Here is a 14413-nt window from a genome sequence, read left to right on the forward strand (position 1 = left end):
CTTTGGCAAATGGGTGGGACCAAAGCCTTCTTTTCTCTTTACAGTTCCAGGACAACTGTCCGTTGGAGTAGAGTCGTCTTTCTGGTAGGGAGGGGGAAGCAAGCTTCCTCCCACTGCTCCTTCGCTGGCTGATGAATGGGCCAGGGTGGTCTCCCCTTCAACGTGATGTTATTCCTGGGAAGCAGGAGATACAGGCTTGCCATGGCCATAGGTGCTCTGGCTGAAGGGAGGAGCCACAGTGTGCTTTCCTTCTACTCTCTAGTGTCAGTTGAAAAAGATGCATGGACTCGCCCTTGGCATCTGGTGAAGCTTGTGTGTATTTTATATTCTGGTCTGACTAAGGTTACAGGTGAATTATCTATCAGGGATCATACATAGCTAAAAATATTATTAAAAGGATAATTTGTGAGATTCAGTTAAGAAGGCATGAACACAGATGTCGCAGTGCAATAAAGTCCAGCTGCTCTCTCAGACAAAATAGGGAATGCAGTGCACATGCTGCTATAAAGATTCCAGTATGTTTAAAGTAAGTACTTTCTCTCCCCAAGGGTGGCATTATAGCAAACCTTTAGAGCAGAACAATTATGCTTAAGAGATACAAGACAGGAAAATTGCCATCACTGGTATAGATCATTCTGATGCAAAGCATAGCCACAAGTACGCTTTCATCCACAGCTGAACCGGTGCCATTGAGCAGAAAGGGCTGTGACCAGAGCAGGGCCTACGGGTTCCTCCAAGAAGGTACATTTGTCCTAGTGAATGATATGTTCATTCCAAAATTGCATACAGGACAGTGGAGTAATAAAATGTAGACAATAAAGGAAAACAGAAGGCAAGGTTAGTTAGTTAGTTCTTTTTAGGTAGCTTTAAGAATGAGGCCTTGCTGTTTGAAATCTTCCTGGTTAAGAAAGATTAGTAGTGGGCAGTCCTCTCCCTGCCCACAAGAAGCCCTATCCGTTGTGTGCACCTGCATGTGCATATGCACACACGCAGAGCTGTGGCTCAGGGCACTTTTCAAGGACACAGTCATCCTGAAACTAGCTGGGAGGTTGGGGACAATCTCCCTTTAGCCACAGTAGCTATGATCATAGTTGAAACAGTGAGGTTAGTGGAAATGGTGGCGTACTTCAGAACACCGTTCATATTTATGGAAGTTGTTCTTTCAGGAGTCAGTTAATAACAAGTTTCCCTTGCATACTTGGTCGGATTATGGATGGTTTGGTTTTGAGATGTTATTGACAATAAGAGTTTTAAGCTAAAACATCGCTGCTGTGACAACTCTGGGGTTGTCCTGCTTAGGGCACCTACATGTATGACATTTATCTTTTCAGCACCATACAGAGGCTGTTTCACTCACTCAGGCCTTTTAATTCTCTCATGTACTGCATTTTTAAGTTGTTCTGTATATTTTTAAAGAGTGTTATCTTGATAAGAAAATTTATAGCTTTTCTTATGAAGCTTGGCTTAGTCTCTTTTGCTTGCTCTTTGAATTGTTTTATTTGTTTTTATTATAATGCTTTGAGTTGTATGGGGATTTTGTGGGTGTGTTTCTATTATGCTTTGTCCTGAAAACTGTTAACTCTAGGGTGACCAATACATTTTTAAAATAGGAAAAATAAATAAAATAAATTGTAAGTAGATAACTACTCCTGTTCAGTTTTATATATCTAATAACAGTTCACAGACTCAAAAATACATTGGCAGTTAGTCAGTAGACTGTAGACATTTCTGCTAATTATCATTAAATGATTTCTTCTGACACCTCGCCTGCAAATATGGTAGCCCTTCCTATGGAGGACCATTCAAGTCAATCACTGTCTTCCAGTTAAGTATTATGGGCCAGCATAGGTTCAATCAATGTCCAGATTTTTAATTTGCTTCCAAAGCAAACTCACACCACTGAACAAGCTGTTTTCAGCTTGCTGGGTTACAGACTGGGCAAATCTATCATAAAGACTTTCTTGATAACTCACCAGTTAGCATTTGAGAGCCAATAGAATGAATTTAGATAGAGGAATCAAAATTCTAGCCATATTCCAAATGAGCTAGGAAAAGTTAGGAATTCAAGATTTCGCCTTCAGGAATTACTATGTAAAATTCTAAATTAGAAGAGTTTGTTTTCAGGTGGGATGCAAGCATCTGGATTTCATTCTATTGCCTCAGTATTATTTCCAGCTATTTTCCATCTTCTAGCACCAAGAAGGCCACCTGGCAACATCTCATGGAAGTTTTCCAGCTCCAGTGTAAGCATCAAGTGGGATCCTGTGGTTGCCAAGGCAGATGAGTCCGCTGTCACTGGGTACAAGGTATAGCTTGTGAGCAAGTTCTTTCTCTTGGGTGGGGGATTCTTAATTGTTGACATACAGTAATGAATAACTCTGCGGAGTGGCTGAATAGCTGCTCCCTTTATTCCAAATCAGTCTCTGCAACCAAATCCTTCTTCTGCATCATTGACAGATGATGACATTCTTTTTAGGGTGAGTTTTAAATACACAAGTCATGGCTACCCTCCTATATATCCTTCTTTGTGAGTCCCCTTGACCTTAGGGGGATTTTACTTCCATGTAAATCTGCATGAGTTCAAGATGACAATTTTTTGTGGGGTGCAGTAAAACATGTGCCAAAGCAGTTGGATACTGCTTTGTGAATTGGGGTGGGGACAGGAATTAGTTTAAAAATTAAGGGGGCCTCCAAATCCATTTGTCCACAGATGCTGTATCAGCCGGATTCCCACTCAGCTCCTATTCTGTACATAGCCAACAATAATCGGATTGAGATCCCTGTTCCAGAACACTCCACTCATGCTGTGGTCCAAATTAGGACAACTGGTCCTGGCGGAGATGGTGTTCCAGCAGAAGTACGCATTCTGAGGAACAGCGGTGCGTCTGCTCTTCTCTTTTCTTCCTATTCTGCATTTATCCCATAGGCTTAGCCTTTCACCAATATTCCAAGTGACAGTTTTAAATGACAAGACCTTTTGCCTTCAGCAGCTGACCAGTTTATTCTCCCCCTGTTGCCTCATGTCATTCTCTGCTTCGTGTAAGACTGGAAAAATAACCTAAGTTACTTTAACTTTACTAAATAATAACTAAAGTTATTAAAAAACTAACATAATTAAATGACAGAACCCTTTTCTCCCTTCTAAATCAATTGCACCTCCGGGGCCACAATTTAGAGAGAAACTTCACTGGGCTAGAGCTAAACGTCACTGGCTTCACTGCTTCTCAGGGGCATTTTGGCAGAGAGGCAGTAAAGCCATCACAAACTCTGGTAGCATACACAGGGCATGCAACCCATTTTTTGAGCCTTCTGCTATATTGGCAGGGCCTAGGTTTGTTTTTTCTTGGAAATGAGCAGCAGTTGCTCAAATGTATAGAATTATTCTCTGGGTTGGATTATGAGCATTCAGGAAGTATTTGAGGACTGTGACACTCATCTCGAGGCAAGCATTATGATCCTCTGAGGGTCATATTTCCAGGATAGGTTTGATGCTGTCACTGAGAGAATGGGTTCAGACCCAGTTTTAACATGTATAAACAAAATCCAATGCAGCTCTGGTCCTGGCAGTGGCAAGAGGGTGGTGAATCTTCAGACACAGTCTAAATTGCCCCAAGTTCAGCTTGAAGTCTTAAGCAAAGACTTAAGAACCTGAAGCTGAGAACCTGGCATAGGTTCATTGAAATAAGCGTCTCATAGCAGCTGAAAGCTGTACAAGCTTCCCATGTACGGAAAAGATCTTGCCAGTGTGGCACTCTTTCAACAAAGTGCTTTGAGCAGGAGAGAGTGAGACACCAAATCTTCATCAGGGAATCCATTTTACCACTACTATGGATGGGACTGAGTAATGCCCTAATTGAATGACTGGTTGACTCAGCTCGCTCTTCAGGGTATTTGGATCTCTGAACTTGGCATAGCATTCCCCATCATTCTATAAGAACTCAAGCTGGTCCTTTAGCTACATTATGTAAGTAAATGCTGGCCATTCTTCAATACACTCAACTTACCACAAGCACTTCTCTTGTGAAGTGTTGTCCAAAGGCATTTGCACTCTTGTTGACCTTCTGAAGGCAAAGACATTTTTATCCAGAAAGGATTAATGTCTAAGGGCACAATCCTAAATTGCTGCCTGTAAACTTCCAAACTTCTAATCAACTGTGGAAGGAGAGCAGAGGCAAAGATCACCTTTACACTCCTCTCATCCTCAAAACCTTTAGACAGCCGATCTTGTTTCCACACCCTTTTCAAGAGAAAGAAGGGCTGGGGCATTGGCTGAATTTGGCAAAAGCCAGCTGTGTCTCACCCTGCCTCTGGAATGCCCCTCCCCAGCATCTGTCCTCAAGATGGTCTTCCTTTTTAGGGACCCAGCTGCATGGAAAGGGCTACAATGGCTAAGAGGGTGGGAGGCCCTCCGGCAGCAAAGTCCCCCGAGCAACTTCAGAACCTTCTCCTGAGGTCGTAGTGGGTACGCCACCTCTTCCTATGGCTGGCCAGCCAGAGTTTACCAGCCAAAGGCCTATGCCCTAAGCTGTTTTGTTGATTAACAGGTTTTATCTGGCTGTTGCTATTACTTCTTTCTTATTGATACATTTTATTTAATATTTTATTGGATGTATTTTTGTGTTTTAATGTTTATCCAATACATTTGACATGCTTCTCTATATTTTATTGCTGACTGCCTTGAGTACAAAGTGGAAAGACAGAGTATAAACTAAAATTAAATAGCAAATAGATCAGGAACTTCAAAACAGAGATCTTACACTTCATCTCATCTAGTTGTAACTCAACAGAGCTGTTTTCTTTCTTGCAGACACAAGTATGATGGTGGAAAGTTCTGCAAGCCACCCCATTGCCCATGCTGCGGTTGCCCTGACTCACTCATTAATAATGTTTGCTCTGATTGGCTCCTTGGAGCTCTGATACCAGCCATTGTAAAGGAGGGCTACCAAATGAGACTCCTCCTCATCTAGCTGGAGCAAATCAGCAGTTGACCATTAGGACTACAAATTTCTACTACACATTTTTACCACAACTGCTACATGGCAGCGAGTAACTGGTAGAAAATTACTTGAGAGGAAAGTATAGTTTTTCCTTCTATCCGTCCTTCCTTCCTTCCTTCCGTCCTTCCGTCCTTCCTTCCTTTTTAGAAAATAGAATGTTTCATATAAGACTTGAGTCTCTAACCAATCAAAGATTCTTTTTAAGTGAAGATACGAAAGGATGAGTTCTGTAGAAACTGTGGAAATGGGATGTCTCATTTTATTGTGCCCAGTAGATTCTTCTGCCTTACAAAGCCATGTGTGAAAGTTATCAGACTCCTACAACTTGATCTTTTTTAGAAAAGTAAACAAACTGGAACAAATGCACTGTCTTTTAGGTGACAGTTTTCAGAGTGTTGCGCATGTTCCATTTCATTCCTCCTTGCAGCCAGGATTGAACCAAGGACTCCGCTGTTCCGAGTTAATGGGGAACGTACAGTATTAGTCTGTCACCTCTTTTCAAGGCAACCAGCTGAAGCAGACAAAGTTAATGGAGACTGACAGCCATCTCCCACAAAAGACTTCAGAAGAAGAAAATGGAACTTTGTGAGTGGATTGTGAAAAGTGGGAAACTGATGGCTCACCAACAAAACCAAAAAGTTTTAGTTGCCTTGGAATCCAGCTTTCATCTCATATGCACTGCTTGTAATCTTATATTGGTGCTGTTCCAATAGGTGCAACACACTTTGTTCATTCATATTCCAGCAGTGAATTTACTATGTTGTGCTTGTTTCTTTCCCTCTTTTTCTTACACTTCCTGGAGTTCTGGCAAGAAAGAGGTAACTGGTGAGTTCCATGTCAGGAGGGAGAGATTCAAGTTCAGGCCAAAAGGATATTTCAATGTGCTAGACTCAAGCAGATTTACTGCAGAAGACTCATTTCACCTCCTTAGAGACACATTATCATATACCCAAAGTTTCATCAGCATTACTTGGACCTCACAGCAAATTTCATCCACTGTCTCAACACGCCATTCCATCTGTCTCACGTTGCCCATGGTTGTCGAGTTCATCAGTGATTAGAAACCTGATTTGGAATTAAATCATCATCAGTATTAGACAGTAGAGAAATTGAGCACCTGTACACAGACGTGACAGCCATAGTTTCCCAGACTCTTCTTCAGAAACTTAACGTTTGTTGCAGATGTGCTGAGCTGCTTAATATCTGTCCTTGTCTGTCTGCAGGACTGCAGAAGAAGGAAAGGGAAGATTTCAGTTCCAAACATCTTTTTCTTTCTTTTTTTAAATGAATGAGCTTAGTCTCAGAATTATGTCTCTCTAGTGTATCTTCATACTTTTCTGAATTCAGGAAATAGAACATGTCATGCTGAGCCTGCAGTATCTTACCTCTGAAAGGAAATGGTTAAGGTGCAGAGTTGCTTCTTTTGGCCGCTCAGCACCCTCATCAAATCTTAAACACAGGGAAAGGATTGGGGGGGTGGGGGTCCCCTACAGGAATGTAGAGGTCTTGGTCTACAAAGAGCTGTCCTACGCTGGTCAGGTCATCTAGTCCAGTACAGTTTACCAAATACCCAACTGCCCAAGAGTCTTTAAGCATTGGCCCTCTGCACAGAAAGCATGTCTTCTACCAAAGTGCTAAGAATTCTCCCTGCAAGAGAATTTTTTCCTAGGTTTTGACCAAGGGTCATCCGTGAACTATTATGCTACAGAAACCTGAGCCTTCTTTTTCCAGACACATGTGGTTATTTCTTAGATCCTAGGATTTATTCACCTATCTTCTGGTTATTAGAAACTAGACTTCATGAGGTTTACTTAGGGCAGCCCAAAGAAAATCCCTCACAGCCAAAGAAGGCATTATCTAAGAGAAACTGAACAATGACATGTTATTTTAAGAAGCAGTGTGTAATTTGTTTGCCCCCAATAGATCGCTTGCAACATGCTGGATGAGAGCTTTAAAGGGTAGGGTGTGGGAAATTCTGCCTTAGCAAAAGAGTTTGGACCTGATGTTCTTCTGGCATCTTACAGACCTATGACTTTCTACTGTTATTAGCCAGTCATGTATATGGCGACCATATTGGTGGTAATTAACAGAGGGAGGGATTTTCTGTGCTAGAAACTTGTGCTTGAATGCCTAGTAATGGTTTCCATTTCCAGGCAGAAAATTAGCTCTAGGAGAATGAGAAGCCCATATGTCTCCAACTTTTTTAATTAATTGGCCCAGTTCATGAAGGCCATAATCATTCAGCCACAAGTGCTGCACCGTGGATGTAGAATGGTTGTCTTTTTAACAATACTGTGCCTTTTAAAACACCAGAAAGGGTGAAGTGGAAGCATGCAGCTACGCATGGCAGGGACAAATAGAGTCTGGGTGCCAGGAACCACAACTAGCCTCCAGGCTTACTGCCAGTCCACAAGTGCTTGGGGATGCACATTTCCTCTGGGGCAAAACTTGCAGAGCTTCTCAATTCTTTAAAAGTAAGAAAGCTAGGAAAAGCATGAAAGAGATCTTATGGATCTCTAAGATTATAGGTCTACTCTGACCCCTATAATCTATTTAGCTTGCCCTTGTGGGTTCTGAGAGTTCCATTGGAAGCTCTTCTGTTCCTCAGATGTAAGTTATAACTATGTTTTGTATGGTTTATGTGAATGGAAAGTTATTCTATTTTTATTGAAGTTGAGTCATTCTTTTGACTTTTTTTCCAGGTGGGTTGGTACTGGGTCTTTCTAATTTATTTTCAACCATTTCTATTCAGCCCTTCCTTCCTTCCTTCCTTCCTTCCTTCCTTCCTTCCTTCCTTCCTTCCTTCCTTCCTTCCTTCCTTCTAGAAGTGCTGAGGAGCATTCTACCTTGAAAGCAGCCTAACGAAGTAGCTTAGATGAGGACACATGCCCTGGCCCACCGAGTGAGCTTCACAGCTGAGCAGGGTGGTGCATCTTTGCTTGCATATCCAGACCCAACATTCCGGTCACTCAGCGGCTCTGGCTCTGTGGGAGGCTTACCAGAATGTTACCTCTCTAGGTTACTGGTCTTAGGAAAGTATTGCAGCTGTTCACAGCCTGCTGCCTTGCAGGCAATTAGGTGGCAATGATGGGCCTTGCACCTGGTTAGAGAAGACTGTTTTATCTCATACCAACCCAAAAAACATGGAGTGTAACATTAACATTTACAGTATATGCCAAGAAAGACCAGTTATCCACCAAATGAAATGGCATAGACTATGTTGCCAGAGTAATCAAGCATATCAGGTGATTTCAACGCATCAGTGGAGAAACTCAGCTACAGAGGCCAAACCCTGCTTGCCTGGGATTCCCCACCTCCTTCCCCAGCCATGAATAATTTTGTGGTTTCCTGCATTTTTGCAGCTCCACTGCTACTACCACCAAGTTCCAAAGGTTGAAATGCTCCTCTCAAGTCTCATGTCCCAGGCAGCAAAAGCTTTAAGCTAAATTACGTAGAAATCTTGGCCCTGCCTTTTTTTATTTTGGTTGGGGCCCACCCATGGAATGCAGCCCCCCAGAACATCTACAGAATAGAATTCAACCCTCAGGCTAAAAGAGGTTCAACGCTCCTGCTTTAAAACGATGCAGGAGATAAGATGCACCTCTAGCTCAGTGCTGCCTATGGAGCAGCTTTCCAGGGTATCAAGCCTGGCAAGGTGACATCCTTCTGAGATGGTGTGGGGGCGGGATATGGGTCTGCTGCCTTCTGCTCTTCCAGTAAGCTCTGGCCCTCCATGCATGTCACTTGCAGCCACTCTGGAGAACCTGGGCTAAGTTATCGCAACATTGCAGATTAGGAAAATGAAATATAGAGCGCTGTGCCAGGCTAAGGGTAAGCCAAAGTGCAGCCTGGGAACCTGTTAACTGCACAGATGTTATGCTGACATCTCACGGGATATCTCCATGGGGGCTTGAGGAGAGGACCCCCTTGCTCCGAAGGCAGAGCTCAGGCATTCAAGGCACTGAGCAGTAACAGAGCGTGAGATGACACAGAGGGCATTTACCCAGCATGCCAAGCACTCCTAGCCAGAGAGAACTAAGTGGCAAATGCTTGGCATCTGTGCCCAGTTCTTGCTTTGCCATCAAAATAATGCTCATGGTTTTCCAAGTGCAAACCAGCCTGTGCCCTGACCATACCTCCCTGCTGGGTTTGGTTTTCCTATTCTTTATTTTTTAAGATTTCAATTATTTACCCTGTACTTTTCTTCATTTATCATTGTCTTTTCTTCTTTGTTAATGTGGAAGATCTGAATGCCATAAAATGTCTTAGCTAGCACTTGTATGGAAAGTATGGCAACCGTTTTCCACCTACATTCTGTGAAAATCGTCCCAGGGCAGAAAATGTCCTGCTGCTGCTTTGCCCTTCTTGACAGCAGAGCAGAGGGTTGTCCTTTTCCAAGAGTGTGGCTCTTAGGAACCCTGTGAGGTCATGTTTCCCACCTCCTTGGCCAAGGATGCCATCCCTCCAGTGCTGAGGAACGTTTCCCTGCTACTCCTTCCTCAGGAGATCTGGGTTGTTCTCTGCTTCTCCTCCCAATTCCACTGAAGGAGGGCTGCAAAGCCAGGCTAAATCACTTTGTTCTGACAGAAATGTGTGAAGATCTTCCAGCTTGTACTAATCTGTTGGAAGATGCTTTTCTGGGAGCTTGCATAGCATGGTGAGCAGCTCAGTGACCTGCAGATCTTGACTAGCAACTTTTCTCTGCCACAGACACAATAGATGGCCTTAGACAAGCCACTTAACCTCAGTGCCTCATCTGTAAAATGGGGATGATGATACTAATAGAGCTGACCTACTTTGCAGGGTAATTTGTGGATTGCTGACCTACTGTATGTGGAGCACTTTGAAGATTCCAAAGCACTATAAAAATGTTGTCCTTTCAGTTGTATATATTGCTTTCCTACAGTTCTCCCCTTCTGTTGATCTGAAGGATATTTTGACAACAGTGAGTGAACTGAGCCTGGGCACCTGGAAAATCCAGTGGAAAGGGTCTGTCCTAAACAGGCAAACTTGAAAGTGGCAGATTGCATCCACTGCATTGTCCAGGTAATGATGTTTCATGCCCTTAGCTAAAAGCATGCAAGAAGTAGGTGTTTGTGCAGTGTGTGATCGTGTGTTGGTGGATATATTTTAGACTGTGTACGAGTCACCTAGGGCTTGTATTCTAGCACCTATCCTAGAATATTTAAGTTCTGCTTGGCCCTGAAGAGATGGAGGCCTGTGGTAAACATTTTATCTGCAGCAGGGGCTACACCGAGAAAATGATCCATTGTACCTTCTGTAATGTGTAGACGGGATAGCAGAGGGTATACCAAAACCAGATACTTTGGAACATTTGAAGAAGGTTAGCATTTCTTGTAGGGGAGAGGGGGAAAGTAAATACTATTTCCCATACATTCTTTTATCTGAACTGCCTCCCCGACACACACTACTGGCAAAATTTACTTGTGACACATTGAATGGAAAGAATCTCCCGCGTTATGGTTTGGCCTTTTTTTCCACGAGTGTCACTGTAGATTTCAGACTTACTGTCTAATCTAACTAAAAATAAACAGTATTTTAAAATATAACAGTAAAATAATTAAGATGTATGATTATAGCCCTGTGAAATTACTTGTGTGTGTATGTATGTATGTATGTATGTATATATTTATATGTACATTTGCTTTGTAATTTGTATCATTTCTTCTCATTCATTAAAAATATATTCTTTTTCTTACATTTACTTTCATACCCCAACTTATCTATTAATAACCATTGCAGGACATATTCAGGATATATCCTGTTTTAAGCATGTGTCAAGCAGAAGACAAATCTTTGGCATCCACTTGTGGATGCATCTGGGAGAACATCAGTAGGTTGGCTAACGCTTCTGAATTCCATAGAACCAGTGTGGGTATAGGAGCTAAGAGAGCCCAGGCACAATCCTATGGCTTCTTGGTGTTATTGCAGATTCATAGGATTATGCAGAGTCCCACTCCCAAGAATGTGCAGTCCCAGAGCTGGGAATCAGGTGCCCTCTCAGACTGTTATCTTGGAGCCATGGGGTCATTCCCTAAGGTCGCAATCCTTTACAGGATTACAGAGAAGAAAAGTCTATAATTCCCAGCCCAGCCTACCATGCTACCTAGAGCAGGCTGGGGATTGTAGGACTTATTTCTACTTAAACATAAATGAAGTTCTCCCCCACCCCTCAAATATGCATTGTGCTGTGCCTAAGCTATGAATCGGGAAGTCTCTTCTTTGAATCTCACCTCAGCCATAATCTTGCTTGATAATCCTAGGCTAACCTCTCTTTCTCAGCCTCAAATTGGAGCCTTTTAAGGGTTACAATAATGCATTAGAAATGCCTTGTACACTGCAAAATGCTGTACATACATTATTATTAATTAAAAGGGTCACTCATAAATTAGGTGAAAGAAAGAAAATAAGTATCAGAAGAGAAAGGAAAAGGAAAGCAAGCTAGCTAGGGTAAACCAGGGGTGAATGTATATGTGAAATGATTGCAAACTACGCAAGTTCTGGTCCTCACTGAAAATAAATTGCTGGGTTGGGCATGTGTTTAGAGAGACTTGTTTCTTAACTCTGAGGCTGCAATCCAAAACACACTTGCTTCCGAACAAACATGCCCTGGGTTGCTTCCACACCCCTTTCCCATTCTACTTCCAGAGCATTCGTTTGGCTAAAGTAGTTGGGCCTCAGAGGACTAATAAAATACAAAACGCTGCAAACGGATGCCAGTCCCCTCACGTTTGAAGCATTTCCATGACACTGCAAAGTCTTCACTCCGCTGAAGGTCTCCTCATGCCAGCACACAGTTGTTGCGCAAGGTGGAATCTTTTCTTTGGGTTTTGTGGGTGCAGCATGCTTGAATGCAAAGAATGTCAAGGGCCTCCTTCATGTTCAGTGCCCCTCCTGTCCATCGTCTGAAGGATGACTTGTCCTGCCTTCTTGGGAGTGCCGGCCACACTTTGGTAGCAGTGCAGTGTGCAGGGCAGGGAGGAAGCTTCTGGAATGCCAGAAGAGTTTATCTTTTTCCACTGACCGTGTAATTCCATGGATCTGCATTTAGGAATGTTATACAAGCATGCATTACCCTGTCCCTGTGTGTCATATCCTAAGCGCTTCTCTTTAAAGTAAGTCCCATGTAGTCAAACTTTCTCAGGCATGTTTTTTTCCCAGATGGAAGAAAAATTGTGACATCTTTCTTACTGTAATATTCATTGCATTGTTGTGGGTCGTGATAGTGTGCACAGAAGACAAAAGCATTATCTGATTACTAAGAATTCTGATTCAAAGGCTCAACACTGTTCGCATGTACCAATGCATCAATAATATTGTTCTTACTATTAATTTTAATTCTGTTTTGTTCATTTTTATTTACCTCTACCCATATGTCCACATTTTTAAAAAAGAAGGGGCATTTTTCCCACTTGCCTTTAAATACTTGTTGATGGTCCTAAGGGTTTTCCCATGTATTTTAAGCATCAAGGTCAGGGAAAATGTATGAACGTTACTGTTGTGTGTTGACTATGTATAGTTCATCCTTCTTTTATCCCAAAGCATTCCTTTCTGTGCTAGGAAGCAAGGCAATCACCACTGGGAAAATGTAGGGGGTTGGCAACAGCGGTGCTCATGAAATGGCCCCTTGTATACACATAAGAGTGTGCACTGGGGTTTATAAGGTGCAGTCCAGCAATGATCCTAGGTGATAGATTCGATGGGGGTGGATGTGCATCCCAGGTACTAAGACTATTAATTTGACACAAGCTGAATGTAGCTCTCTGCAAGATAGAATGGGAACCATAGTGACAAAACTGACTGAGTCTCCCAGACTTTTGTTATGGTACGTAGCACCCTGTCTTGGCCTGAACAGACACTTTGGGGCACGGCCTTCTATAGGTCCACCTTTGCACTTAACTTGAAAACTTGCTAGCATCAGTAACAAAACTCCTTTGGCTCTTCTACTCTGATTTAAACCGTACAGGAAATGGGGTGGTGGCAGTATCTTTTCAGCAATTCTCTTGTATGCTATTTTTTAAAAGAAAACAACAAACCTTGTAAACAACCATAATTAACATAATCTACTGGCTACAGTAGCACACAGTTCCTAAATAAAGATCTCTAAAGACTTTAGTAAACTTCTCTGGTGTGACTTTATTTCCAAGCAGATTTAAAACACAGGGAGAAGCCGGCAAGAATTTGAGCACAAATGGAGTTTGAGCACAATTATTCTGAAATGGAGTCAGAATAATTTGGCAGTACCAATATATCCCAGCTGGGCAATGCAAGGCCTTTCTGCAAATGTTAGGCATAAGCACAGCCTACAGAGGGAAGTGGCTGATAAAACCACCAGCAATTTGACAGGTGCACTAACTACTCATTTCTACTGAAATATTGTGAAATACAGGGTTGGAAATGGCTAGAAAACACAGGTCCATATGGAGTGCACACTAAATGACAAGCCTGTTGGCTGAAGCAGCCCACTAATCCATTTTCCAAATTTCAACAATGGCTTCACAAACCTTTTGCAGTAGTTGAAAAACTCAGGAATGCACTGAACCCTTCTCAAGCTGATTATTGGCACAGGAGCCTCCTGAAGTGCTGTTGCTTGTGAGTTGGGTCCAGGATCTGTGTTCTTTCTGCATTCTCTGTTTGTGGAAGGGCCCTCTACCTGATTTTGGAGGACCAAAATGGGGGATAATGGGGAGACTCTGAGGTTCAACACATGTGGTCTCTATTGACTTAAGCCCTCTTTGTTTTCCCCCTTCCAACAGGATTGGGCTCCTTCTGTCCACACTGCAATAGGATCGAGGTAAACAAACATGTAGCCACAGTGGCATCTGAAGAACATAGGTATAACTGGGCCAGTCTAAGAGAAGATGAAGTAGAGCTACTTAAGCACAGCAATCCATCCATTCTACCACCATAACAATGAAGGTGCTTTTTCATTATTGTCTGTAGGAGAATAAAATAATTCCCTTGGGTTTCATGCAGTCAGACAAAACTTTCTCACCCAGTGAAAAACTAGAGGAAAGCCAGAGAGAGCAGGAAAAGGCTGAAGTGAAAAATGAACTTGCCTTAACATGGTGGGAAAATCTTTCAACCATGAGGATTTCAGTATAAATGAGGGAGTGGGGAAGTTGCTCCCAGGAGCATAAGAGAGAAATTGATGAAGCCCAGTGCAGAGCTGGACATTAAATATGCCCCAGGGTGCTCTTGTAAAAGATACGGCTTTCAATAAGCTTATTTTTGTGTACCTGGAGAATTCCTTCCCTTTTATACTTTGTGGCCTTTGCATTTTTATTTTTTCAGTAAAAATGGCCAAAGGACCGCGTGGAATGCAGATAAAGTGAAATCAATCTTTAACCATACACATCCACTCTCTGCATATCACCCAGGTTTGGTCTGATCAA

General features: G+C 42.5%; 1 protein-coding gene across 1 annotated transcript in view; it reads left to right on the forward strand.

Annotated features, from left to right (window-relative positions):
- Positions 1-6355, forward strand: part of CNTN2 (contactin 2) — a 61857-nt gene extending 55502 nt beyond the window's left edge. Inside the window, exons 21-23 of the mRNA XM_044451379.1 lie at positions 2194-2306; positions 2711-2879; positions 4808-6355. Of these exons, the coding sequence (XP_044307314.1) occupies positions 2194-2306; positions 2711-2879; positions 4808-4917 (392 nt within the window). The 3' untranslated portion in view covers positions 4918-6355. The remainder of the gene's footprint in view (positions 1-2193; positions 2307-2710; positions 2880-4807) is intronic.
- The last annotated feature ends 8058 nt before the right edge of the window (positions 6356-14413 follow it).

This window comes from Varanus komodoensis, unplaced genomic scaffold (assembly GCF_004798865.1).
Source record: "Varanus komodoensis strain SLA01 unplaced genomic scaffold, ASM479886v1 scaffold1, whole genome shotgun sequence".
In the NCBI taxonomy this organism is placed as follows: domain Eukaryota; kingdom Metazoa; phylum Chordata; class Lepidosauria; order Squamata; family Varanidae; genus Varanus; species Varanus komodoensis.